This window comes from Anabrus simplex, chromosome 2, assembly GCF_040414725.1.
Source record: "Anabrus simplex isolate iqAnaSimp1 chromosome 2, ASM4041472v1, whole genome shotgun sequence".
Classification (NCBI taxonomy): domain Eukaryota; kingdom Metazoa; phylum Arthropoda; class Insecta; order Orthoptera; family Tettigoniidae; genus Anabrus; species Anabrus simplex.
The window spans coordinates 1000503149-1000530913 of NC_090266.1; the positions used below are offsets into that span (position 1 = coordinate 1000503149).

General features: G+C 38.6%; 1 protein-coding gene and 1 pseudogene across 2 annotated transcripts in view; both read right to left on the reverse strand.

The window, feature by feature from the left end:
* SrpRbeta (signal recognition particle receptor beta) overlaps nt 1–27765 on the reverse strand; it is a 292551-nt gene that overhangs the window by 109315 nt on the left and 155471 nt on the right. For both annotated transcript variants that reach the window (XM_067139629.2, XM_067139627.2), the window contains exons 3-4: nt 11248–11387; nt 1972–2103 (exon numbers count right to left, since the gene is read on the reverse strand). In XM_067139629.2, coding sequence (XP_066995730.1) covers nt 1972–2103; nt 11248–11387 — 272 coding nt within the window. The remainder of the gene's footprint in view (nt 1–1971; nt 2104–11247; nt 11388–27765) is intronic.
* On the reverse strand, nt 2628–2746 carry LOC136864998 (5S ribosomal RNA; annotated as a pseudogene).

Below are 27765 nucleotides of genomic sequence, written 5' to 3' on the forward strand. Positions count from 1 at the left end.
ATTGATTTTCACTCAGGTATACTCTTGCTTTTGCTTGTGGTTAGGTGACCCGTGACACTATTATGGGAGAATAGTGATATATACAGAGCATTGAGACAAGAAAGCCGAAAATCTGACCTAAGCCTAGCTGGCTCCTGTCCTCAGTTAATGGAAGTAAGCAACAAAGGTTAATACGTCGGTAGTTGTTGCAAGAGAAAGTCCCTCATAAACCTGTGACTGTAGGGGTTCTGGTCCCAGGTGTCAGGCCTATTGTATTATGTTAACAGATCTATCCGTTTGAATATCTTGGGTGTAATATACTGTAGTTAAATATTTACAATATCCACGTATAACCATTTTGCGGGTGCGGATAACCATTCACGGATGCGGATGAAGGAAGTGCGGATGCAGAGTGGATATTATTTTGTATATCCACACAGATTTTAAACAAAAACAACAAAAAGAGTACAATAAGCAATTTCATGGAAAGACAATATTACAAGAAATACTACTAGTTTACCATTCTAAATCCAGCATCATCACATACAAATTTACAACTCGAGTATTTCCAGTGTTTAACACTACAGCTTACAATACTACAGGTCGAGCTTACTACTAGCTTAATATTACAACACCGTCATATAAAAATTCACGTGTATGTTAAGTATTTAAAAATTTTATACAGCACTTACAGACTGTGTGTGTAAGATGTGCAAAGCACAAAAAAGGTCTACAAAAAGATGTCACAATAAAGTTACTTTTGCAGTATTCGTTAACTGCAGAAACTCTGCTAGATATGGAAGAGCATTCTTAGGGCTCAGAATAAAGGTGCCTAAACCATCAAAGATAGTTAGTTACCTCTTAAGAGGTAATCATAACGAGTGGGTGAGACACTGGAGAAAAGGTCATGATACCAAGAATTTATCTCAATTTCCACGACCTCCCTTTTCACTTTAACCAGCTTCATTTTCCTGTATGACTTTGCTTGGCTATGACTACAACCAAAGCACAAGGGGAGAGTTTAAAACTGAGCTGAGTGGCTCAGATGGTTGAGGTGCTGGCCTTCTGACCCCAACTTGGCAGGTTCGATCATCGCTCATGGTATTTGACGGTGCTCAAATACATCAGCCTCATGTCGGTAGATTTACTGGCATGTAAAAGAACTCCCGAGGGACCAAAATCCGTAAAAGTAGTTACTGCGGCGTAAAGCAAATAACATTTGTATTAGAATTTAAAATCATTGGGGTGAATTTGAGCATGCCCTGTTTTGCACATGTCAATACACCCTGAATTCTTTATATTCTAGCTCCTATGGTAAATAATTCGTTTCCTTTTACAATTTGTTTTTCGTCACACCGACACATATGTCTTATGGCGACGATGGGATAGGGAAGGCCTAGGAGTGGGAAGAAAGCGGCTGTGGCCTTAATTAAGGTACAGCCCCAGCATTTGCCTGGTGTGAAAATGGGAAACCATGGAAAAACCCACTATCCCCAGATGTAAGCCCACAGCTGCACGCCCCTAACTGCAAGGCCAACTCGCCTGGTCTATAGTAAATCAAGGAATGTTTTTCATAAAGAAACCCTGAAGTACACAGCTACATTTTTCCTTGTCTTCGCCCATGTGAAAAAATTAGTTTGTGAATCTCTATTTTAAAATAATGATGCAGGCAGAATTATTATTTCGAAGCAAGCGGAGATGTAGACAAACACTCTTACTGATTAACTGCAAATAACTTAGTACCATCAAACATCTATATTTTCAGAAATTTAATATTTGCTTACTGAGTAACAAACAAACAACGCTTGGATTCGCAAAAGTCTGTTGACATGGCCACCAGAGCCATCGGTGAAAGCTGGTATATTTACATGCCAGCTATAAAAAGGATGTGGCATGAGTACGATTTTCTCAGGCTAAATACATTTTTCTCAACATACACTATACTAAAACTATACTAATTATACTAATTTTACCAATCATATTAAGACTTACATTTCTTTCTCCAGTAGACTCTGCATGCCATTACAGTCATTAGATGTAGAGTCATCTTGTTTATTGCAGAGAATTAGGAATCTAGGACAATTAGCCATAACAACAGGATCTGACAAGAGAGAATACAGGAATCTGAAACAAACAAGTACAAAACTGTAGACTGAGTTTCACTGATATCATATACAGGCTGTGCAATGTAACTTTGGTCCCCAAAAGGAGCAACCTAATTACTTCTTCACCACTACTACTGAAGACAGAAATTTATAGTTATTTTCTAAGTGTTGGGTTACCTTTCTGCATCACCAACCAAATAGTGTAGGGACCCTGTCTGCCAATAATTCATCTTGCAGTTATCTTTAAATGGCATGTTGGTATTGTGTGAATTGCTTTTTGTAACACGAAAGATTATCATGTACTGCCAACAGTTTACATGGTCGTATTATGAAAGTCACTAATGGTACATTTGGGAGTGTAATTAGTGAATATATTCTTTTTATGTAAACCGAGCCTCATAGCGCAACAGCACCGAAGGGCCATGGCCTACCAAGCGACCACTGCTCAGCCCAAAGGCCTGCAGATTATGAGGTGTTGTGTGGTCAGCATGACAAATCCTCGGGGTCATTATTCTTGGCTCTCTAGACCAAAAAAGGGAATTTAGCCAACGGCACGTGGTGTTCCCAAGCGGTCACCCATCCAAGTACTGGCCACGCCCAATGTTGTTCAACTGCAGTAATTGGACGAGAACCGGTGTATTCTATATGGTATGGCCGTTGGATTTTATGTAGGATTGTAAATCTATTTGGATAATACCAGAGTAAGCAGAAAAGTGGCATGTTCGAATAGTATCTTATAAATAAAATTCTAGGAGTCCGCTGTCTGTAATATCATTTATTTTGCCAAATTTTCATATATTTACCCGTTTTAGGTCAATTCAAGATCATATCACTTGTTTTTAGCTTTCGTGTCTGTTTGTTTGTTCCATCATCACAGGTAAACGGCTGAATTGATCTCAACCAAACTTCATATTTAGAGGAGCAGGTTTTTATATGCATACTAGCAAGATACCCGTGCTTCGCTAGGGTATTATACTGAAATTTATAACTGAATGCTTATTATTTTATATATAATCCGCCAACTCGTTTTCTGAGAGAATCCGCCAAAATTCGCGATATGACTCTTTTTCTGAGAGATCACGGCAAGTTTCTTCCCATTTTTCAATCTTTCTTTCCAGCAATTGATTCGGTACTTCCTGGGCTAGGTCCAGGTATTCCACCCGGTCAGTTGGGTCCCTAAATCTTTGCCATCTTTTCCTATAAGCATATTTAATATGGATCAAATCCTTGAGGGATCCGGCGTGGTGTTGTCTTGGGTGCCTTGGCGGTACTGAACCCGCGGCCGGACTGCATTCGTAGTAATTACCCGTCCAGGATCCGTTTCCAGCGCGGTCCGCACATTTGACGACGATCCAGAATATTATTATAATAGATGTTCTGGACCCCACAGCAAGATGCAAGACCGCTACTTGGAGGTAAATTATAAATTACATCTGCTTCCATTGTCATTGTTGACAATGTGACCAGCACTATTGTCGCGCGTAGGCAAGTGCGCGGGATTTCTGGCGATACGAATGACATACTTCCTGCATTATTGACCTTATTATAGAGGTGCACAATTGGACGGTCAATCTCATTCCTATCATTTATTTCAAATGTGTTAAAATGTTTATTTATGTGCCAGGAGAATCTACTGTAATCTAAGAACGTTCTCCGAAAGAAAAGGTGGCTCTTGAAAACGAACCCAGCAAAGATTAAAAAGGATCGGTTTATGATCAGAATAAGTACATCGAAAATCCACAGCCTGTTTATATTCATTCAACAGGGTCGGGAAAGGAATGAGTAAAAACCCCCGTACGGTAATTAAATAAAATAATATGTATAAGTATTGACAAGGCGGTGAAAATATTTTACAGAAATTTGAATATAAGTCAATATGGACCAACATGGTGAAAATAATCAAAAAGCCCCATCTAGTGGCGAAGATAGGAATTGTGCCGGCTGCCGAAGCTTATCGCACTCCTCTCGGGCAATGATTAGTGAATGACAAATGAAATGAAATGATATTGGACAGTGTTGCTGGAATGAATGATGACAGGGAAAACCGGAGTGTCCAGGGAAAAACCTGTCCCGCACCGTTTCGTCCAGCACGAATGTCACATGGAGCGACCGGGATTTGAACCACGGTACCCAGCTGTGAGAGGCCGGCGCGCTGCCGCTGGAGCCACGGAGGCTCCTTGTAAGTACATTATGAACAGTAAAATCAATTGGTCTCACCTTCTTTTACACCCCACCGCCGTTAAGTTTATTTACCCCCCACCCCCCCAAAAAAGAATAGAAGGCGTGCTTCTTTATGTCTGTTACCTTCAGTTTTGAGATATAAGTATCCCCATAAAAATAATTAACTTATTTTTCACTTCCTTTCACCCGCCCCCCCCCCCCCCCAAGTGAATTTTCCGGCAAGAAATACTTGTTTCTCTAATAGTAAAGGATCTTCTGAATACCAATTATCATGACTCTTCTTCAGATTTTGATTTGTGGGTCCTCATGAAAGGAATTCAAATCCTTTTCACTCCCGCCCCCCCCCCCCCCCAAGATGATCCCCCAAAACGCGTTTTCTTAGTTTTTAAAGGAGATCCAAATACCAATTTTCACGTCTGTAACAACTTTAGTTTTTATTAGATATATGTATCCTGATACAATTAAGTCAATTTTTCAATCCTTTCAACCCCCCCACCGCTTCATTCGATTTTCCGAGAATACGTGTTTCTTTACTTTTAAAGCAGATTCCAAATACCAAATTTCACGTCTGTAACATCTTCAGTTTTTGAGATATTAGTAGCCTAATTAAAATAATTCAACACCATTTTCAGTCACTTTTACCCCCCCACCCACCCAAGTGGTATTTCCGAAACTTAAAAATACATGTTTCTTTATTTTTAATAGAGATAAAAATACCATTTTTCACTTCTGTAACATGTTAAGTTTTTTGAGATATACCGTAGAAATTCTCAATTTAAAATTTCACCCCCTTTTTAGTTCCCCTTAAGTGGAGTTTCCAAAAACAAATCACCTATGTTTCTTTACTTTACAGGAGATTCCAACGACATTTTACGTCTGTAACATTTTACGTTCCTGAGATATTCTGTAGATCTAGTCTTTCAAAAACTTCACCCCAATTTGTCACTCCTGTTTAACCACCATTAATTGGATTTTCCAAAAACAAAAAAATACGTGTTTCTTTTTTTTTTAAAGGAGATCCCATATACAAATTTTTAGTTCTGTAATATTTCCAGTTTGAGATATATGTATCCACATTAAAGGCATTCAACCCATTATTCAACCTTTTTCACCCCTCCTATTGGGATTCACAGAAAAAAAAAAAAAAAAAAAAAAAAAAGTGTTCCTTTATTTTTAAAGGAGATTCTAAATATCAATTTTTACATGTGCAAACTTTTAAAGTTTTGAGATATATATATATATATACACTCATTTTAAAAATCCACTCCCTACTATTTGGATTTTCCAAAAACAAAAAATACATGTTCTTTATTTTTAAAGGGGACCCCAAATACCAATTTTCAGGTCTGTAATATCTTCAGTTTCTGAGATATAAGTATCCTCATTAAAGGCATTCAACATCTTTTTCACCCCTCCTATTGGGATATTTCGAAAACAAAAAATACATTTTTAAAGGAGATTCTAAATACCAATTTTTACATCTGTAAACTTTCAAAGTTTTAAGATATAGATCCACTCATTTTAAAAATTCACCCCCCTTTCCACTCCCCATTATTTGGATTTTCCAAAAACAAAAAAATACCCCAAATACCAATTTTTAGGTCTCTAATACCTTCAGGTTCTGAAATATAAGTAGCCTCATTAAAGGCATTCAACCAATTTTTCACACTTTTTCATCCCTCCTATTGGGATTTTCCAAAAACAAAAAAATATGTGTTTATTTTTAAAGGAGATTCCAAATTTCAATTTTCATGTCTGTAACATCTCCAGTTTTTGAGATATATTTCTCCTCTTGAAAAGTGTTTAACCCGTTTTCTCCCCTTTTTCACTCCCCTTAATGGGATTTTCCAAAAACAAAAAAAAACATGTGTTTATTTTTAAAGGAGATTCTAAATACAATTTTTTATGTCTGTAAACTTTTAAGTTTTGGAGATATAGATATCCTCATTTTAAAAATTCGCCCCCCTTTTCACCCCCTTAGCGACGGAATATCCAAAAATCCTTCGTTAGCAAGCACCTACATGTTAATATGAATTTATCCCCAAAATTTTATTTCTTTACATCCAGTAGTTTCGGCTCGGCGATGATGAATCAGTCAGTCAGTCAGGACAAGTTATTTTATATATATAGATTATTTAAAATCCCTGAATAGAATGGGGGTTTAAAGGAAGACCAGCAGAGTTTATTTTTAAATTTTCTCTTACACTATTCATTTTAAAAATCTGTAGACTATATGTGAAACACCCCTTCAATTTAAATAATTTTTGTCATGTACATAATTTTGCTTAACTCTTCAAATGATGGAGAAAATGACTAATTTCTACGGGCTTCATGCTCTGCAGCCATTGAAGGACACCCTTACAGGCCTACAGTTATTTGAATGATCCATAACAGGAGAAAATCAGGATGCCTAATATTTTGCTAGGCCTGAAAATTAACCCCACCTAATGTAACTGAACATTGAGGAAGCATGAGGTTGAACTTTTTCCTTTGGTGTCTCTCTGCCTGACTGGTTATTTATCTGTTTGTATATTCCTTAAAGTGGAAAACTCCTGGATTTATTTAAACCAAACTACAGTATGTATTTGGAATCTACTCACTCTGGATTGTGATATCAGGTTCATATGATGGCACGGTAATTACATGAAGTTGGTATTTAAAGGAAGATTATTCTCAAATATTTTCGCTAACATTAGGTCTACCGAAAGACAGCATATGACACATGTTTATTAATATGTTTTTCCCATTCCTTTGTGCCATGTACGTTTTTATCGTATGACGGATAATAACTATCAAAGGTTAGAGAAGGGTCCACCTATTCAATACCACGGATAATAACGCAGATGATTACGAAAAATTGGATTTTTAGTTCAAGTCCCATGGGTAATGGGAAAAACTAAGGAGCCATTTTACTCTTTTCAATAGGGCAGATATATCGTCATCAGAGCGACATGCCAGTGGTCAGAGATACAACATGAAACCTGAGAACCATGGAGAATTTCACACAACTTCGGACCAGGAACTGTACCATACAATAAATTCGGAAAATCATCCTCATTCTCTCTTGACGTTGTTCAGCTTAGTCATATTTCAAGTTCCTGCAACGCGCTTTCGTAGGAAAATATCATTTTAACATGTTACATAAAACATGTCAATAGAGCCATGTTTTTCACATAAATTCCTGAAGGAAGCATGTAATCCACTGCAAATTACAGTGCAAAAACGGGTACTAATGCTAGTATTAAATAACATAGTTGGTGAGATAATGAATGGAAAAAGTTTCATAACAATGGTCTTATTACGTCCAATTCCTATGTAGATTTCAATTACGATGTCTAAGAAGCAAGAAAAACATGTAAGAACTCCTCCAGACAGTAAAGCGAAGTCATCTGCTCAACAAAGCTCACTTTAGAATGCTATAGCCTATTAAAAATGTATGAGGAATTGAAAAAGGAAGATCACGTAGAAGATATGAAGCACAATGATACAGCAATCACATTACAGGCTGCTAAATTAGTGGTGGGTGGGAATTTAATTTTGTTTCTATTGTAAGTTTCTGACATAATGAGAACCACACAAAACTGAAGGAAATTTCAACTTTTGTGAACAACCTAATAGTAGCATATTGTTAAAGTGTTACTTTTGACTTTATGGCGGTAGTTCTTGCTGGCCTATGCCTTTCTGTATTACTGATTTGCAGCATATGTGTAAGTAATATATTTGATTGTGTATATTACCACAGCATGGATTTACTACAGGTGAGCGAGTGACAATTAATTCCAAAATTCTAAATTCCTGGCGAGCTTGAAAATCAACTCAATTTCTGTTGAAGTAGTTTGACTCATTAGTGCCTCTGTATACTTCCTGAATTTCGCTAATGTAATAAGCTTGAAGATACAACCAGCATGAAAGCTGAAAATATGTTTAAAAATCCCTCCCCCACAACTCTGTGTTTATTAAAGAAAGAAAGAAAGAAAGAAAGAAAGAAAGAAAGAAAGAAAGAGACATATACATGCCAGGATGTTCCCACACTTTCGATAATCACAATAAATCACATAATTAAGAGATGTCTCTCATTTTAAGAGTACAGTTATAATAATAATATAAATCAAAATGAAGGCAGGAAATCTATAAAATAAAACTGAGTGAGGGAGAGAGCATGTTTTTTTTACTTAATTCTTCAGAGAACTTGAAAACCAACTTTACTATTAATCTTGATAAATAATTTTCATTTCCGTGTTGATGTTAACTTATTTCAAAACTACCTTATAAAGATGTTCCATCAAATCAACACTTGTTATGGACTGAACTAGTTTTATTACACTAGAGGACCAGTTTCAACCCCATGATGAGCTGAAGTTTATTATTAATAAAGTGATTTATTTTATATGGTACCGGTACTATGAAGGACAGTGCTATATCTTAAGTTGTGTGAACAATATACTCAGGTAAGGTAATCTCCATTATTGCTGCTTATATAGAGGTTTGCTTAGGTAACATTTGCACTTTTAATATGTAACAAGTCAAGTTGACAGCAGTGATGTGCCATACTTAGGGACCAATGTTACATGGTTCCAAGTATAACATATTTGATGATCATAAATAGGGCTTGGATATTTAGGAAAAGTCATATTTTCCTTTGTCTCTATTTTCTTGCCTGACAGGATTTTGGTGCAAATCGGGTGATTATTGTCACAATTAAATGATTTTTATTCGTCATATAAATGCATATTTTAGCCTTTTTTGTCATAAGGTCATATTTGAACTATTTTAGTAGAAACATCAAATTTTGGTCATATTTAGGCAGTTTGACAACGGCTGTAGCTGTGCAAAATTGTCAACTTTCCGAATGAGAGCTAGTATTCACAAAACTGCTTTTCTGTATCACATCTGTAGTTAATACAAGTGGAATACTCTGCCTCTTCTATCAAGATTGTGCAGGAATTGTTTTCCAACAGTTTGTCAGAAAGTCTGTCATATATCAAGTCGAACTTGAGAATTTTAGCACCTGAACTTTGTTCCATGGTATATTTGCTGCGATCATAGCCTCACACGTCTTTATGAAACTCACTTCAAGAAGAATCGCTTTGCGTTTGTGTTACTGAAGTCTGCTTTAAAAAAAATTTTTTTTTACTGAATGCAACTGCTTATTTTTGTTGTGAGGCACACTTTGTGTGTGCTGATCTAGTTGGGATTTCACTGAACAGCCCATTCTTTTTTTCACACATTCGACACAAATATCAATTGTATCAGAATACTGTGTTTGCAGAAAACTAACAAGACTTCAAGAATAAGTACTTTTTATATCCTTATTTATGTGTTATGGTTATGTTCCGTTTCTTAAGATATAACACAGTGTGACCCTTCAAGATCAATTATTTTTTATAGACTTTTGATGTGGTGTTTTCTTTAGATCCTTTTCTACAATCTTTATATACTTTTCAAGACAGAAGAGGACCAAAACATGTAGCGCTAACTGTGTTTCTGATTAACATTTGTGTACTGACTACGGCAGACTTTTAATTTACATATTTCTGTATACCTTTACACTTCACCCCGTGCCAGTTCTACTGGGTTTAAATTGCACATGTAAGGGCAAAGTCGAACGACCATACGTCCAAGTGTGGCCAGCAAAAGATCGATTCAGAAAATAATTTCCTTGGGTTTAATTTGTTCTATAAGTTGAAATAATGCTATTTTTCTCATAGTTCTATCATGTAACTCCATTCCTTCTCAGATAGGCAATCATATCCTGTTTCAGCCGCTGATTTTGATGGGGCTTATCCAGCTGCTTCCCATGGTATGGTGCGCTGTGCATCAGAATAACGGATGGAGTGGCTAAATTTGTGATAACATTTTTTACAACCCATTTTTCAAAGTTTTGGACACTCATCTGGCCAACACATCCTGCCTTGTACACCAGTTCATTGCCCAAAACCCCATCTGATGACCCAATGTGCACAACAATAAGTTTGTTAGATGCATTCATAATATTCATTACTGCCGCAACATCTTCAATCTGCCAACACTTCTTGAATGTTAAATTTGTATCAACTCACGTCTCATTGAGGAAAAGTATTGGTTTGCCTTCTTGCCTAATTTTTACTACTTTTGCAAATAATTACATTTTCAGTTAATAATACCTTGGCTTTGACTAAATTTTCTCTTTTTGATCCACATTTTCTTCATATACAGCACATATCCTTTAATATATTGCACAATGTTGTCCTTTTCCAAGGTAATTTAATTTTCTCTTCCAAAATTGATAGCAGTTTTTTTTTTTTTTTTACATGACGGCACTACTTTTTGACCAATATAAAAATCTGAATTGTTACCCTAATAACACGTCGATCAAATTTGCCAATAACTGCGTTTTGATGATCTGCACCCTTACATTTCTTCCCTGGCATCAACAGTTATCCGGATGGAGAATACTTAATTTCTTTTCTAATATGCTGTACAGTTTTCTCAGACACTTCGCAAAACATAGCTGCTTTAGCAATTGACTTTGTTAAGGGAAAAGAAAGCATTTTTTGCTCGGTCTCTTCAGCACAACAATTGGGCACATCAGCAATGACTTTTCTCAACGCACTGTCTATGGTGAGTCCAAGTTTCCAAACTGTTTCCATTACCGTACTTTATAATGTTGCACTGTAAAACAATAAATCCAGAGGCCAAGTGGGAAGTAGCAACGACTTCAACTGACAGACATATATAGGTCTGTAATACAGGGTCCTAGGTGCGTATAGCTGAAACCCCCAGTTCCTGTCTCAGCCTGTCGAATGGACTTCTCCTGGCGTGTGATCAATACCTCATCTACCTTACTTCAAAATATTAATAGCTAGAAAAAAACCTGAATGAGCTCAACAGCAATGTGGCTCAGCAGCAACATTTCATACATAAAGCTAACTTTCATTATTTAGTAAAGAGAAATATGGACAGAATATGGGTACAAGTATCAAGGAAGTTAACCATTACTTACTCTGCAATATCGCGTATCTTCTTCTGGAAAGTGACCGAGTCTATCACATAAACAATTCCTCCTGTCATATTTTTGTAGTGATCAAAGAACTTGTAGCGTAATCTTTCATGGCCTGGAATATCTACAATACGCAAACAACTCTGAAACAGAAATACATTTCAGGATTGTTACAAAAGTATAGAAATCATATGATTTTACTAAACAGATATAAACTGAAGGCGAAGAGAATATAAAATACCCAGTACAAGAGATATTACATATATAAGAAACCTAAAGTGATGCAATATATAGACATTAATTAAAACATTCAGTCTCCAATTTCAAGTAAGATAAATCCCCTTAAACAGATATATAAATAAGTAATTAAAAATTATATTTAAGAATAATAAATAATGTTATTTGCTTTGCGTCCCACAAAGTACTTTTATGGTTTTCGGAGATGCCGAGGTGCCAGAATATTGTCTTGCAGGAGTACTTTTTCGTGCCAGTAAATCTACTGACATGAGGCTGATGTATTTGAGCACCTTCAAATACCACCGGACTGAGCCAGGATCGAACCTGCCAATTTGGGGTCAGAAGGCCAGTGCCTCAACAGTCTGAGCCACTCAGCCTGGCATTATATTTAAGAAGTCAAATAATAATTATAATTACTCTTTAGGCAATACAATCCTCCCTCCTACAGTTAAGCTAATCTCTTTGCAGAGTGCCTTCAGGCAGAGTGAATGAAGTAAGGCAGCTAAACTTCTAGGATTTATATACAGAATTTTAAAAATGCACCAATGGTCCTGTAATTAGTTCAGTATATACATCCCTTCTGACACCTGTCCTCTATGGTATACCAGCTTGGTATCCTACTTCAGAATAAAGTTTCCAGTAGGGAACCATACTTTGATTCCACTGACAGAATACCAATTCAACAAAAAATTATTGTTCAGGCATCTCAATCTTGAAATATATCCACTGTTTTGTCCCAATGTAGCAGCAGGCTCATCAGCTGGAATGCCATATCCCTCCAAAGACTCTGCTTAGCACACAGTTTAAACATCAATATAAGCCTTCTTTCTAGCACAATGCAGTGGCATTGCACCAAGGGAGAAACATATCTGTACTTGATATAAAAAAAACTGTCTTGGCTTTCATAAACAAAAAAGAAAATCAAATCATGATATTTTCAACAGTGCCAAACCACAAACCCAATAATGAGACTGTAGGAAAAAAAAGGAGAAAATCAAAGAAAAAGTAACCGCCGGGTTCTGTAGAAGGAGCTTTGGCAGACTCGATGTACCAGCATTGCAGCAGAGCTTGTGGTTCTTGAATTTCTCTCTTTAGCCTTCTAAGGATTCCTACTTGGCAACATTACTGGGGAGAGAATGCCTATGGTGATGATGAAACAAGATATACACACCACTGCCACCACAATAACAGTTCAGACTTGATCTCCAAAGCATTGATCATCTTCATTTGTAAACAAAGAGGGAGTTTTAAAGGTAAAATTCAGGCTCATCATTCAATGTCTGTCTGTTGTTCAAAGAGTGGTATGTCATCCATGCATCTTGGTGCACTGCTGATATTTCTATAAAATGTATGCGCTATCACTCTGTAAACACTTCATGAACACCGCACAACGCCCTTATTTTCTTTTTGTGCATGGCAGTTTATGAACAAATAAGGTTTCTCTGTGCTGCAATACCTCCTATTCTGCAATGCATCATGACCATTAAAATGAAACAATTCTTTGCGAGAGAAGAACACTTACCCCATCATTAACATTATTAAAATTTGATCTATGAAATTTTACCTGCCTCTTGTTCCTCTGGTGTAGTAATTCCTGGACAACAGTGACTCTGTATGGTTTCTACTTTAAAAGTTAGGTATTTCACTACACTGAGGTTACTAAAATGTCCATATCTGTAAGCAGTTAAGGGTATTTTTAAGGATTATGTTCTAATCTCTCTCCGACATTGCCTATTTTCTCTTCAACAAGCATATCTCAATTTACTCTTCACTTCTTGCCAAGAATCCTTTACCATCAGCTTATTTAGAAATTATTTTACAGTATCTGTGTGGAGAAACTATTAAAATTTGCGATCCAATTTTCCTGCTATAATATATATATCACACATGAATTGTATGGCAATTTTTGTTGTTGTAGCATGCATGTTATGTCGTGGCATTTCTGAAACTAGCAAAGTACTAGCACCACTTATAACTTATGAACACTTTAAACACATGATCTCAACTCCAGCTGTAGTGAGACTGAAGTTTTGAAGTGTCATGATAGAAGAAGAGTAAAGTCACAAGCTAAACACAAATCCAAGTACCTCAACAGTGAGATCTGTTTCTACAACCAGTTGTCACATTACCCCACATGGGTGAACATTAATAGGATTACTTCACAGAAACTCTGAAGAGTGTTATAAATTGTGAGATATTACATACAATAAAGGACAAGCAGAATTACAGAATACTAAATCAGCTAACAATTGTATCTATAATACATGATTCACTTTGGACAGGTAAATTCTATGCTCACTGATCTACTGCTAGGCACAAGGATTGCCAACACGTGAGATTCTAGGAAAAAGCATTGTTTAAATTACTTTCTTTCGGCAACTTCTGGCGCATTATGCACATTGGCAGCTATAGATTGGCATCCAAGCTTCTATTACCAAGTACCTCAAATGAAAAAAAAAATCGTCATCATCGTTATAGACTGTCTAACCCCTGTAAGTACCCTAAATCAAGAACTCATTCTATCATCAATTTTCACTGAAGCCCAATTGTCAACATAAATGCCTTTGATTGACTTTAATAATCTACCCTAATCCCATGGCAAACATAATTTCCCTTGGTACTCCGTCATGTGCTTTCTCTAGATTTACAAAACATAAAAATAACTCTCTATTTCTCCCATAGGATTTTTCAATTACCTGGTGCATACTGAAAATCTGATCCTAACAGCCCCTCTGTGGTCTGAAACCACACTGGTTTTCATCCAACTTCCTCTCAACCACTGATTGTGCCATCCCTTCCAAGATGCCAGTGAATACTTTGCCTGGTATAATAATCAATGAGATACCTCAATAGTTGTTGCAATCCTTCCTGTTCCCTTGCTTATAGATAGGTGCAATTACTGCTTTTGTCCAATCTGAAGGTACCTTACCAACACTCCATGCTAATCTTACTACTCTATGAAGATATTTCATCCCTGCCTTCCCACTATACTTCACCATTTCAGGTCTAGTTTCATCTGTTCCTAATGCTTCATGACAATGGAGTTTATTTATCACATTTTCCACTTCCTCAAGCATAACTTCACCAACATCTTTTTCCTCCTCCCCATGAGCTTGGTTGTTCATGACACCACCATGAAGATTTCCTTATACGTCGAGAAGATTTTCAAAATATTCCTCCACCTGTCCAGTGATTCCCTGGGATCTATTATGAGTTCACTTGAATTACCCACAACACTTTTCAATCCCCTTTTCCCTCCCTTCCTAAGATTCTTCATTACTCTCCAGAAAGATTTACATGCTGCTTGACCCAGCCTTTCCAGGTTATTACCAAAATCTTCCCACGACTTCTTTTTTGATTCAACAACTATTTGTTTTGCTCTGTTTCTTTCATCTATGAATAATTTCCTGCCTGCATCAGCCCTTGTTTGGAGCCATTTCTGATAAGCCTTCTTTTTACATTTACAAGCTGTTCTCACTTCATCATTCTGCCAAGATGTTCGCTTTTCCCATCTTTACAAACAGTAGTTCCTAGGCATTCCCTTGCTGTTTCTACTTCAGCATCCCTGTATGACACCCATTCTCTTTCTATATAATGAACCTGCTTACTGTCCACTGTTCAGAACTTATCACTAATCATATCCATGTACTTCTGTTTAATTTTCTCATCCTGGAGAAATTCCACTCTTATTCGTTTGCAGACAGATTTTACTTTCTCTATCCTAGGCCTGGACATACTTAGTTCACTACAGACCAGATAGTGGCCTGTATTATCGAAAAATTGCCGGAAAACCCGTACATTCCTAACAGATTTCTTGAATTCGAAGTTAATTAAGATATAGTCTATTATGGACCTGGTACCTCTACCCTCCCATGTGTAGCGGTGAATAACCTTATGCTTGAAGAATGTAATCGAAACTGCTAAACCTATACTAGTAAAGAAGTCCAACAAATGCTTACCATTCCTATTAGTTTCCATATCTTCCCCACATTTACCAATCACCCTTAAGTATCCTTCAGTTCTACTTCCAACTCTCGCATTGAAATCGCCCATTAGCATTATCCAATCCTTGCTGTTGACCCTGACTATGATTTTACTAAATGCTTCATAAAACCTGTCCACTTCATCCTTATGTGCACCCTCACATGGTGAATACACTGATACACTTCTTGTCCTAATTCCTCCAACTGTCAAATCTACCCATATCATTCACTCATTTACATGCCTAACAGAAACTATGTTACGTGTAATAGTATTCCTGATGAACAGCCCTACCCCACACTCTGCCCTTCCATTTCTAACACCTGTCAAGTACACTGTATAATCTGGTATCTCCTCCTAGTTATCTCTCCTTACCCGAATATCACTTAATCCTAGTACATCCAGATGCATCCTCTTTGCTGACTCAGCCAGTTCTACTTTCTTTCTTCCATAAGCCCCATTAATAATATTCATAGCACCCCATCAAACTCCATTTTGTTCAACAGGTTGTTTACAAGGAGTCCTTCGCCTGTCACATGGGAGTGGGACTTCGTTACTCTCATAGGTCCAAGGCTTGCTTAAAATGTTCTGAACTTGGTAAATTCGTGAAGCAGGATGCTACCCTACTTACACATAGCCCAAGTGAGGATCTCTCCTCTAACGGGTTAGGGACCACGGTGGATTGTATATTTCTAGCCGCCTGAGCACAAGGAGGGCCATGACTCAGAATATATCCGAGATACCCAGTCCCATTCCGTAGCAACTGGTATCCCGACTCTCAGGACCACTTACTTGGCCACTCAGCCGTTGCCCATGGTTCACGAACTAGGACGTAACTACAATAACCCATACCATGAACCATGAAACAAATTTTAAAAAAAGAAAAAATACGGAAGGTAGGATTTTGACACGACAACTTCCTTGTGTGAAAAAAGTGTGTATTGCTCTCCACCAGCAAATATGTTGGTAGATGGTCTGTCTAGTCAATACTATTTATTATTTACCATTCACCTTATTTTCTAGTACATGTTTCGAGAATATTTATGCATTCTCTTCCTCAGCTAGTGGACTAAAATTCAGTATACAATAATACCTGATAAAATAGGGGGGCCCTCATTAAAAATTCAAAACTATGACCATTACAATGTAACATTTAAAAAATTTGGATGGTAAAAAACATGGAATTAAAATCCCATCTTGTCATGTACAAATAAAAACACAATATAGTAATGTCTGATTAAATATTGAGTACAGCGTCTTATGGTGATATGAGTTCACAGTATCCTTGATCTTGCAATGCTATCTTGCGAAGTTCAAATAAAGTTGAGTTAAGAATAAATGAAATTGCATTAAAACTTGAAGTCTTGCCGATATCCGCCGTTAATAGGTGTTAAAATAATGTCTATATGAATTAAAATATTGAACACAGCGTCGTACATAGACGTGAGTTTACAGTGTCCTTGGAGTTGTAATACTATCTTGCGAAGTTCAATTAGATTTGTATAAGAATAAATGAAGTTGCATTAAAACTAGAAGTCGTGCCGTTATCTTCGGTTAATGGGTGTATTTTGCAGCCAGGTTCAAATAAAGTTAAAATGGTCAGTGTGTTGATGTAAATAACCAGTTGCCGTACAACACCAGTTGCTTTCACATCCCTTCAACATATGCACGCCACACGTAATATTTACGTCAACACACTGACCAAAATAGACTTCCCCGAAAGAACGTTTGTGTTGGAGGATAATGAGCTTCCTTCAGCATTTCCTTCTTCCTTGTTTAGCACTGGTTGTCCTCGCAAATTTTTCAGATGTACTTTCAGCACTTTATTTTGAAGGGTGGACCAAGGAATACCAAACAAATCAAATGCTTTCCTGTAAGAAAACTTGCCACTTTTAATATCACGTATGGCTTTTTCTAATAGTTTTGGTTTATAATTACGCCTTGAAATAGCTCCTTTCTGCCTCTGATAATTTCTAGGCATTGTCCAAAATCACCCAGACTGCTCATAATTTTCAATAAAATGTGCGTAAAACACTACTTTTAGCTAAATCACACCAAAATTCCACAACAAATGTTTATAAATACCTCAGTCACTTGATCTCACTAAGAACCGTAGTTATAATGCATTACTTCCGGTTGCGACAATCTAAAGTATCCGCTTAGTGATAATGCATGAACTATCAACAATGCCAGTGCACACTGGAAATTTTCCATGGTATGAAGTCGAATTGTAAAAAAAAAAAAAAAGAACAACCTCAAGGTCAAATTAAAACATGCTCAGAAGTGCAAAGCAGCGGCGACTTGTCGCTATACAACAAAAAGGGCAAATCTACCGTACTGTCCGAAACCAGCCGTGTCTGAAATCGCCCCATTTGATGGTCCTAAACAATGGGTTGAAATGTTAACCAGTATTTACACTGACTGACAGAGCAAATGCAACACCAAGAAGGAGTGGTCAGAACTTTATGCCAATTGCAGGGTAGACTGACGTCACCGAGGTATGCTCATGATGTGAAATGCGCCGCTGTGCTGCGCACGTAGCGAACGATAAATGGGACACGGCGTTGGCGAATGGCCCACTTCGTACCGTGATTTCTCAGCCGACAGTCATTGTAGAACATGTTGTCGTGTGCCACAGGACACGTGTATAGCTAAGAATGCCAGGCCGCCGTCAACGGAGGCATTTCCAGCAGACAGACGACTTTACGAGGGGTATGGTGATCGGGCTGAGAAGGGCAGGTTGGTCGCTTCGTCAAATCGCAGACGATAGCCATAAGGATGTGTCCACGGTGCAGCGCCTGTGGCGAAGATGGTTGGCGCAGGGACATGTGGCACGTGCGAGGGGTCCAGGCGCAGCCCGAGTGACGTCAGCACGCGAGGATCGGCGCATCCGCTGCCAAGCGGTGGCAGCCCCGCACGCCACGTCAACCGCCATTCTTCAGCATGTGCAAGACACCCTGGCTGTTCCAATATCGACCAGAACAATTTCCCGTCGATTGGTTGAAGGAGGCCTGCACTCCCGGCGCCCGCTCAGAAGACTACCATTGACTCCACAGCATAGACGTGCACGCCTGGCATGGTGCCGGGCTAGAGCGACTTGGATGAGGGAATGGCGGAACGTCGTGTTCTCCGATGAGTCACGCTTCTGTTCTGTCAGTGATAGTCACCGCAGACGAGTGTGGTGTGGGCGTGGAGAAAGGTCAAATCCGGCAGTAACTGTGGAGCGCCCTACCGCTAGACAACGCGGCATCATGGTTTGGGGCGCTATTGCGTATGATTCCACGTCACCTCTAGTGCGTATTCAAGGCACGTTAAATGCCCACCGCTACGTGCAGCATGTGCTGTGGCCGGTGGCACTCCCGTACCTTCAGGGTTGCCCAATGCTCTGTTTCAGCACGATAATGCCCGCCCACACACTGCTCGCATCTCCCAACAGGCTCTACGAGGTGTACAGATGCTTCCGTGGCCAGCGTACTCTCCGGATCTCTCACCAATCGAACACGTGTGGGGTCTCATTGGACGCCGTTTGCAAACTCTGCCCCAGCCTCGTACGGACGACCAACTGTGGCAAATGGTTGACAGAGAATGGAGAACCATCCCTCAGGACACCATCCGCACTCTTATTGACTCTGTACCTCGACATGTTTCTGCGTGCATCGCCGCTCGCGGTGGTCCTACATCCTACTGAGTCGATGCCGTGCGCATTGTGTAACCTGCATATCGGTTTGAAATAAACATCAATTATTCGTCCGTGCCCTCTCTGTTTTTTCCCCAACTTTCACCCTTTCGAACCACTCCTTCTTGGTGTTGCATTTGCTCTGTCAGTCAGTGTATGTACATCTTCATCCAAGTATGAAATCGGAATAGGTATCTACTAAATTTATGTTAGTATAGAATGACACAGTTTGTTTGCATTTGTTTGTGTGTTAAAATTACGTCAACATAAATACAGGCTAAACCAACTTGATTAGCAAATTGATTGTAAAATTTCATTTAAAATTTATATATCATCTTTTAAAAGTTTCAGATCATTTTATTGGATTTTTGCCTTCATTCTATATATATCATTCTTTTGAACACTTTTAAGTCATCAAAATCCACGCCCTGATTACAATAAAATAAATATTACCTCAACTGGTAATCTTCATCATCTTGAATTGATCCTCCGTAATGTAGACATGTTTGCTTTCAATTTTTTCTCATGTTTGTTTAAAAATTTTATTCATGCATATGCCCTCATTTTCATAATAAACATGACTACCAGATCACTACTTAAATTAGGATCACTTACACACATTAAAGAAACCAGGTTCTGTATTACTCCCGACACAATTTTTTTTTTTTACAAGTTGCTTTACGTTCCACTGACACAGACAGGTCTTATGGCGACGATGGGACAGGAAAGAGCTCTGAGCGGGAAGGAAGCGGCTGTGGCCTTAATTAAGGTACAGCCCCAGCATTTGCCTGGTGTGAAAATGGGAAACCACAGAAAACCATCTTCAGGACTGCCGGCAGTGGGGTTCGAACCCACTATCTCCTGACACTTCTCCGGACTGCAAGTCAGTGATAAGAACGGAAACATTTCTCCATACCTCGTATAGCTTGTAACCACCGAGGCTTGGGCTCTGTAAGACCGCCATATGATAGAATGAATCCAGAACCCAAAACAATGCTTACCGTGATATGTTCCTCCTATGTTTTGACAGACTAAGAATGGATGAGTGCTTTTGTGATTTTTAGCCATCCAGTCTGCAATGTGAGTCAAACCCCTGACCTCCATTTCACTGCCAGTTTTGCCGGCAAATGTCGGAACAGTATCATGTGCCTTCTTCAAAATGGCTTTCACCAGAAGAAACTTTTTAACTCTTGACATAACTCAGCACTCCCGTAGAATTTGTGATGAAAGATATTAGTCGGTTTATGTTTGTGTGTTTTTATGCTTAACTTTACAGACATTATTTCCAAGAATAATCATCCGAATATGATAGTTTTCATCGGAGTAGTGTGGTCAAATAATCCTCCTCAAGAATAAATCTGGGAAAACAAATTCTCGAGTGCATCTGGGTTCGGTTTGTGGGTTAAAAAGCACTTCATTCCTAGATTTTTAATTTCTGATATCAGATATTTCAAAGAGGAAGTAGTCACAAGAATAGTTTCCTGGAACACTTGCTCAACTTTCTTTCCCTGGCAGGTCATACTGTTAATAACGTCATGCATTTTATTTAAAATTTTATCTTCCTGTTTCAACTGAAGACCATATAAATTTTTGCTAGGGACTTTGGAAATGGCTGGACTTCAAGAATCCACAAGATCGTACCAAATATTAACAGTTTCAATGAATTCACTTGTGAATTTGAAAGCAGTTGCATCATCTCTTGGTTTGAAATGACAATGCTGTAGCTACACTATGATATTCATTCTGAAGCTCTCCTTATGTTCATCCTTTCAATGCCCCTTCAAGTTTAGATGACTGGAAACTATTTTGTGGCATGCTTTAATTTCGTGGCTGTCATTCTTAATCAGAGCTTCCACCCGTTCTGCCGAGACATTTTTCAAAGCATCAGAAAATTTAAAGCCAATGTTGAGAAACCAGTTCCTAATTAGTTTCAAGAGGTGAAAGGTACCTGCAAAGAAGTACACCTTTTCTGATATTCGAGGGTTCAAAAACCACGTTTTTGTTTCATTGATTCCATATGCTTTCTACAAGCCTTGATTTGATGCGCCCGTGTCACAGACACACACTATTAGTCTGTACCTTATCTCTGAAAGACATGGAAACAAAATTGTTTACTACATCTTTTGTCATCTTTTTATGAAAATCAGCATAATCCTGGCGGCTTAGTTTAAATGGCTGCACTGTTAATCGTGGCCCCAAATTCCGGCCAGTCAATGAGGGTGATGCCCTTTTTGCCCCAGAACACTGTCACCATTCGCTTGCCAACTGATGGCATTGTTCGACATTTCTTTGGCGGTGGACTGCCCCTATGCTTCCATTGCATCGATTGTTGTTTCTTTTGTGGCTCATGGTAATGGAGCCATGTTCCATCACCAGGCACAAGCCTAGCCATGAAGTCGGCTGGATCTTGATCATGGCGTTGCATAAGTTCTCTGCACACGTCTACACACCTCTGCTTTTTGTCTGCAGACAAGAGTCTTTTTTTTTTTTTTTTTTGCTAGTTGCTTTATGTCGCACCGACTCAGATAGGTCTTATGGCGACGATGGGACAGGAAATGGCTAGGAGTGGGAAGGAATCGGCCGTGGCCTTAATTAAGGTACAGCCCCAGCATTTGCCTGGTGTGAAAATGGGAAACCACGGAAAACCATTTTCAGGGCTGCCGATAGTGGGGTTCGAACCTACTATCTCCCGAATACTGGACACTGGCCGCAATTAAGCGACTGCAGCTATCGAGCTCGGTGACAAGAGTCTAGGCACCAACGTGGATGACACCTTCCCCAACTGGAAGTGGCCGTCACGATCCGCTGCAGGGTATTTTGACTAATTCCCGCGGCTGCCTCCCTTTCTGTGAATGTGATGCATCTGTTTCCTTGGATGGCCTGTTATGTTATCTATAGCTGATGACGCTCACTAAGATTGAGCGAAACATGTCCTACTTGTAATTAAATGGTTTTATCCTAAATATAAAGGACATTGTGTATCGGAAAGGTGGTTTTATTAAAATAATAATTTCTTATTGGATGGCCTGTTCGACCCGGGCAATGTTGACTGGTGTTGACACTGTCATATTCCTTCCAGAACTGGTTCCCTTGTCCACCGATGTGCGCCCTTTCCATAGGAACCAAGTCGTATAGCGCTGTCCCTGACGGTTGCTTTCCACGTTGTCTGCTCCTACACTGACAGTGTTGTTATGAAATGGCTACGACGGCCCCTGTGCGTGTGCTGCTACCAAAAGTTGGAACAAGACATTAGTTTTACATCATGTCACGACCTTCAAAAATGAAATGTGAACCATACCAGGATGTACAAAAAATAAAGTGTAAAACAATATAGTACGCCCCTCGTATTATCCCAGACCTGGGGAGGTGGAGTGGCTGGAGGTGGTGAACTTGCAATCGGAGTATTATGCAATAAGAGTGTTATGTTCAGAATCTTTTAACAATTTGTCAGCTATTTATTTAGTCCTTCTTTCCTTCCTTCATACTCTATCGTTGTTATGCAAAAGACCAAAATTTACAGAGCGAACACTACCTTTAACACGTTGAATGCCAGACTGAAATTCATAGGATTGTTGTCTAGTGCCGTGAGCTAATAAGATTGAGTTACTCCCTGGTGCCAAAACGCTCATAGGCTTAACCAAGCAAATGATCGGTGTAATGAGGATATATTAGGTTAACTTATTATGTATATTAGGTAAAATATTGCGACCCCATTGGTCATTACAAATTGTACACGCGTACGCGTCCCCATATGGGGTCGCACTTATACAGTAGTTACTGTCCCGACGCTCGGTCATACTTACCTTTTCCTTTACAGGGACACGTTATAAGCCGTTGATTATGAAAGATGTGTTAGCTTGTTCATACTGGAGCCATAAAAAGGTACGATCCACAATTTTAGGTCAGGAAATGTTTGTTAATGATGATCTTCCGATTTGAAGTCAAGAAATTTTCATATAAAAAGTTTATAAAGTAGTAAAAGTCATGTGAATTTGGTAAGTTAGGATGTAAGAGAATAATATAAGAAGAATTAGTAGTTATGGAATACTGAATAAGTATATAATTATGTTTGTATAACATTTAATTTGGGTAAGAGAACCTAGCAGCGATGATTGTGCAACATGGGAACCAGTGACTATATCGTTGAAGACAGTCATAATTGTTGCAACAGCTGGCTTAGAAACCCGGAGTGCAGTGGGGATGTGTATGCTGAAGACTGTAATTCATCAATGTGGATGAACGTGCAAGATCGCTATTTGCTCTGTACTGGGTTCAAAATCACTGTAACTTTATACTTTGTCTACATCATCACTGTCCGACTTGTTCGATATATCGTCCACATTATCTGTACTAAGTATTTTACTGCTTGATTTACTCATAACGACTTAAAAAAGAAAAGGAAACTCACAGAACTGCACATTTACATAAACAATCCGTGCGCGAAATAGACAATGATTTTGCACCCTACACGCACTCTTGACTTACCCATATGGGGTCGCGCCAAAACAGGAATTGACGAATGAAAGGTGGACTATGCACGTACTTAAATAGACAACCGACAGATGGCAGGAAGAGACTTTATATAGCTTCGAAGCACATACTTACTGCGCACCCACATGGGTTTGCACAGTTCCCGATTTAGAATGAACGTACGACCCCATATGGCGACACGAAGCTCGAAAACTTGACTACTCTCACGTACCCAAATGGGGTCACTTGGCACTCAACGTGTTAAGCAAACTTGGGAGGAAGGCCTAACAATTTGCTCTTTTGATCCTGTTCAAAATCACTATCTGAAAAATGTTTGGAACACACCCAGCATGAATCCATGTTCCACTTTCCATCTTTGGATCTGAAATAAGTTTTATTTATGGGTCCACCTTTCAATACATAAGACTAAGATTCAAATTAAGAGATAGTCATATAAAAATGTTGGTACATGTTTCGACCTTATTAGGTCATCCTCAGCTAATTACAGAACGTAAAATGTTGAAAAAACTTTTCATATACATAAATTGGTCATCATTTTACTATTTTATTTGTTCAACACATTCCATAGCTTTCATGATGTTATTCCAATGTTTTGTAATTGGCTGAAAATGACCCAATAAGGCTGAAATATGTACCTATTTTTCTTTTTTAATATGTCTAAGTTTATCTCTTAATTTGAGTGTTAATCATTAATGTATTGAATAGTGGACCCATAAACAAAAATCTGAATTACCTCTTTCAAGGAAAGGTTCTGGCAGACCGCCTGTGCCAGAAAAGTGAGTTTTCACGGAGGAAGTGATTTATTTTTACGAAGCAAGGAATGAGTAACAATTATTAAGGGGACACATTCATATATTATTCAAGGTTAATAAAAACTTACTTTACACTCTATTTACACTTTTTTATAGTAGGCCTGTAGTATGATTTCAGAAAAATATTGGTGTTTAGAGAATACTGTCCTGTGAGCAATACATTTTAATTTCAGGCTTTTGTATTATTCCCATCAACAACACTAAGGCAACAAACTGTCACATTTCATAAGAGTTTATTTCATTCCAAAATTGTGCCACTGCATGCAGAGATTTATTCACAAGTTTATCAATGCACTTTTAGCATACACATTTTTTTCAGTCATTGTCAAATTTACAACTTCATCTGCTAGAAACAGTTCAAAACAGTCAATTGCACTCACCTCTGGTAATAATCCAACCCTCACACCAAGATTTCTCGTAAATGGAATTATATTAGATCGCACACTATCCCCAGCCTTACACTTTTTCCATACGAATGTATTTGTATTCAACATCCCCTACCATCAACATAGCTTCTGACGTAATATATTCCTCACTTTCACTAGAAATACTAAGAAGGTCATCATCCGAAGAATCAACAGAAACCTTATCACTTCTATCAGAAATACTAATGTCACTTAGAGATTCATCTTTGATGTATTGTAGTTCCTTATTTTGCCTTCACTCAAACATCTCTTCCGTTTCGTGATCGCCATTTCTGTTTACCTCGTCAGCTGGCCAGAGATTGCATATATAAAATAGAGAAAGAGAAGATAAGGCATATTTTAGGCCAGAGCCTTCACGAATACTGCTGGAAACCCTCCCGCCATCCGTTGAGAATGCTGGAAAACATTTTCCAAAGAGCTTACAGTACCCGAGAAATTATTGGGCGATCGCGAAATGAACACTGCAGCTAAACGAAAATTTCTCGGGCAGTGACGTTATGGGCAAGTGTGCGCCACCCGAGAATTTCTCGGGCGTGCCACTGAAGAGTTTAAGACATGCCAAATCACTGAATAAATCTAAAGTGACTGGTCTACAAGTACAGATTAAGTTCTGTAACCAAGTAGCTCTATGACAACTAAGTACACCACCTTCTATCTCTTTGGAACCAAATCTTTTACAGATAGAGCAAACCCATGAAACCCAGAAGATACATATGGTACGGGTTTTACGTCTTGCTAGCTAATTTAACAGCATTTGGAGAAATGCTGGAAATTTGTCCTGCAGGAATTCTTCTACGTCCCAGTAAAGATAATGATAATGTTTGTTGTTTAAAGGGGTCATCAGCACCAAATGGTACAAGCTAGAACAAAATTATAATTAAAATTTTAAAATGTATCCACTGACTAGAATTTAGAACGAATGTTGATTAAAAAAGATTATCAATTTAAAATAATCAGTGGATTTAATTTGCAATGCCTTATTTTCTGATAAAATAATAGAAATATAAATTACCACAGAATAAGGCACTGCCTCAAAGTGCAATCATATATATCATTCAAATTAGAAGTTAAAATAACATTAAAATACAGAAGGACATACTACAAGGGAATCAACAGAATAAAACTTGGTTAACAATAAAGGAAAAATTGAAACGAGTAGAAAATACACTTTTACACACGATAAAACAGGTCACTATTCCTCAAAAAACGAAAATGACGAGGTCTGCTGACTGCTCGTTATCTTGCAACATGAGGGAGATGTTACTCGAAGTTCTAGACTATGGCACAGATCGGCCAGGTTCGTGCACTCCATAAGCACGTGTACCACGGTAAGATGACCGCTGAAAGTACACACGGGGGGGGGATCTTCCCTTCAGTAAGTAGGAGTGTGTTGTTATACCGTGGCCGATCCAAAGATAACATAATAACAATGTCTTCCACCGAGAAGCCCAAAGAGAAGTCTTCCATACCTTCGTAGTTCCTTTTATCGCTCTCAGCTTATCTGGGAGAAGGGTGGCCAGCCACTCTATCTCCCAATAGGACATAACCAAATGTCTCAGCTGAGAACGAATATCACTGGCTGGAACCTTGTGTAAAGCAACAGGCGCAATGTGGCAGCCTCCTTGGCAGGCCTATCAGCTAACTCGTTTCCCTCTACACCCATGTGAGTTGGGGCCACATGAATGTGATTCTGGTGCTAGCATCCCAACAACCGGCCAGCAGGTCCTGACAAGGGTGACGAGGGAAACACATATCAATAGATTGTATCGAGCTCAAGGAGTTGGTACACGCATGCACAGAAATGGTGTCCCGACATAAACAATTAACACTGTCCCACTCCAGTATTGGAAAGGAGGGATAGGGAGTGAAGGGGTATTGTTGAAGGCCAATCCAGTACCAAAAAAGAGGGGAAGGGAGTGAATGGGTAGTGCTGAAGGCACAGTGTATGTATCGCTATAAATCCACCACTGTGCCTATTTCAGACTATTTCAGCACATACCACACAGCTTCAATGATAGCATAGAGCTCTGCTGTGTACACACTACACATTTCTGGCAGAGGAAAAAGAAACCTGTTATTATCAACAATGAACGCACAGTCTACTTTTGCCTCTACCCTCAATCGTTCCACATGTAAACAATTACTGAGTCTTGATACCGGCCAAATCACACAAGAAATGACAGACTAATGTCGTGTACTCCTCCCGAGGTACGAACTCAAGATGACAGCTTTCTCGGAGAGTATACCCATAGGGAAGTAGGAAAAACTGCTATGAAATTATATATTAAGAGTCAACGAGTGTAGGGAGCTGGGATTCATTGTATGTGTAATAAGGTATAAAAACTAAATTGTATTTATTCCATATAATAATGTAGTAAGGGAATATAGTTAAAAGCGGAGTTTTCAGAGTCTTGAGAAAGAAGTCTGTTACAAGATAATTCAGTGTATACACAACACAGGTTGGCTAGGTTGTAGAGGAAAGGGGATGTCAGGCCTGTGATTGGCCGAGATCGTAACCATATAGAATGTTCTATGGTACGGAAATTATAGATGATTTCCGTAGACTTCGAGAACACTGGTTGGGACTTGGAGGTCTATATAAGCCTAGGCAGCCCAACGCCGAGGCCTTCTGTTAAGAACTCACCGGAGCAGGTGTTAGATGAATCTCTGTCAGTCGACAACGAGATTGCGCAATTGATGAGGAGGATGATCATAATAATAATAATAATAATAATAATGTTCTCATCAAATTAGACTTAGAGCAATCAGACTCGCCTAGGCGACTTCTACTCAAGACTGTTAAATATTCTACAAAGGAGCAGCAAGCAGCCCCTTCTTCTTCTTCTTCTTCTTCTTCTTCTCCTCCTCCTCCTCCTCCTCACCTAGTTGGAGCTTCTTA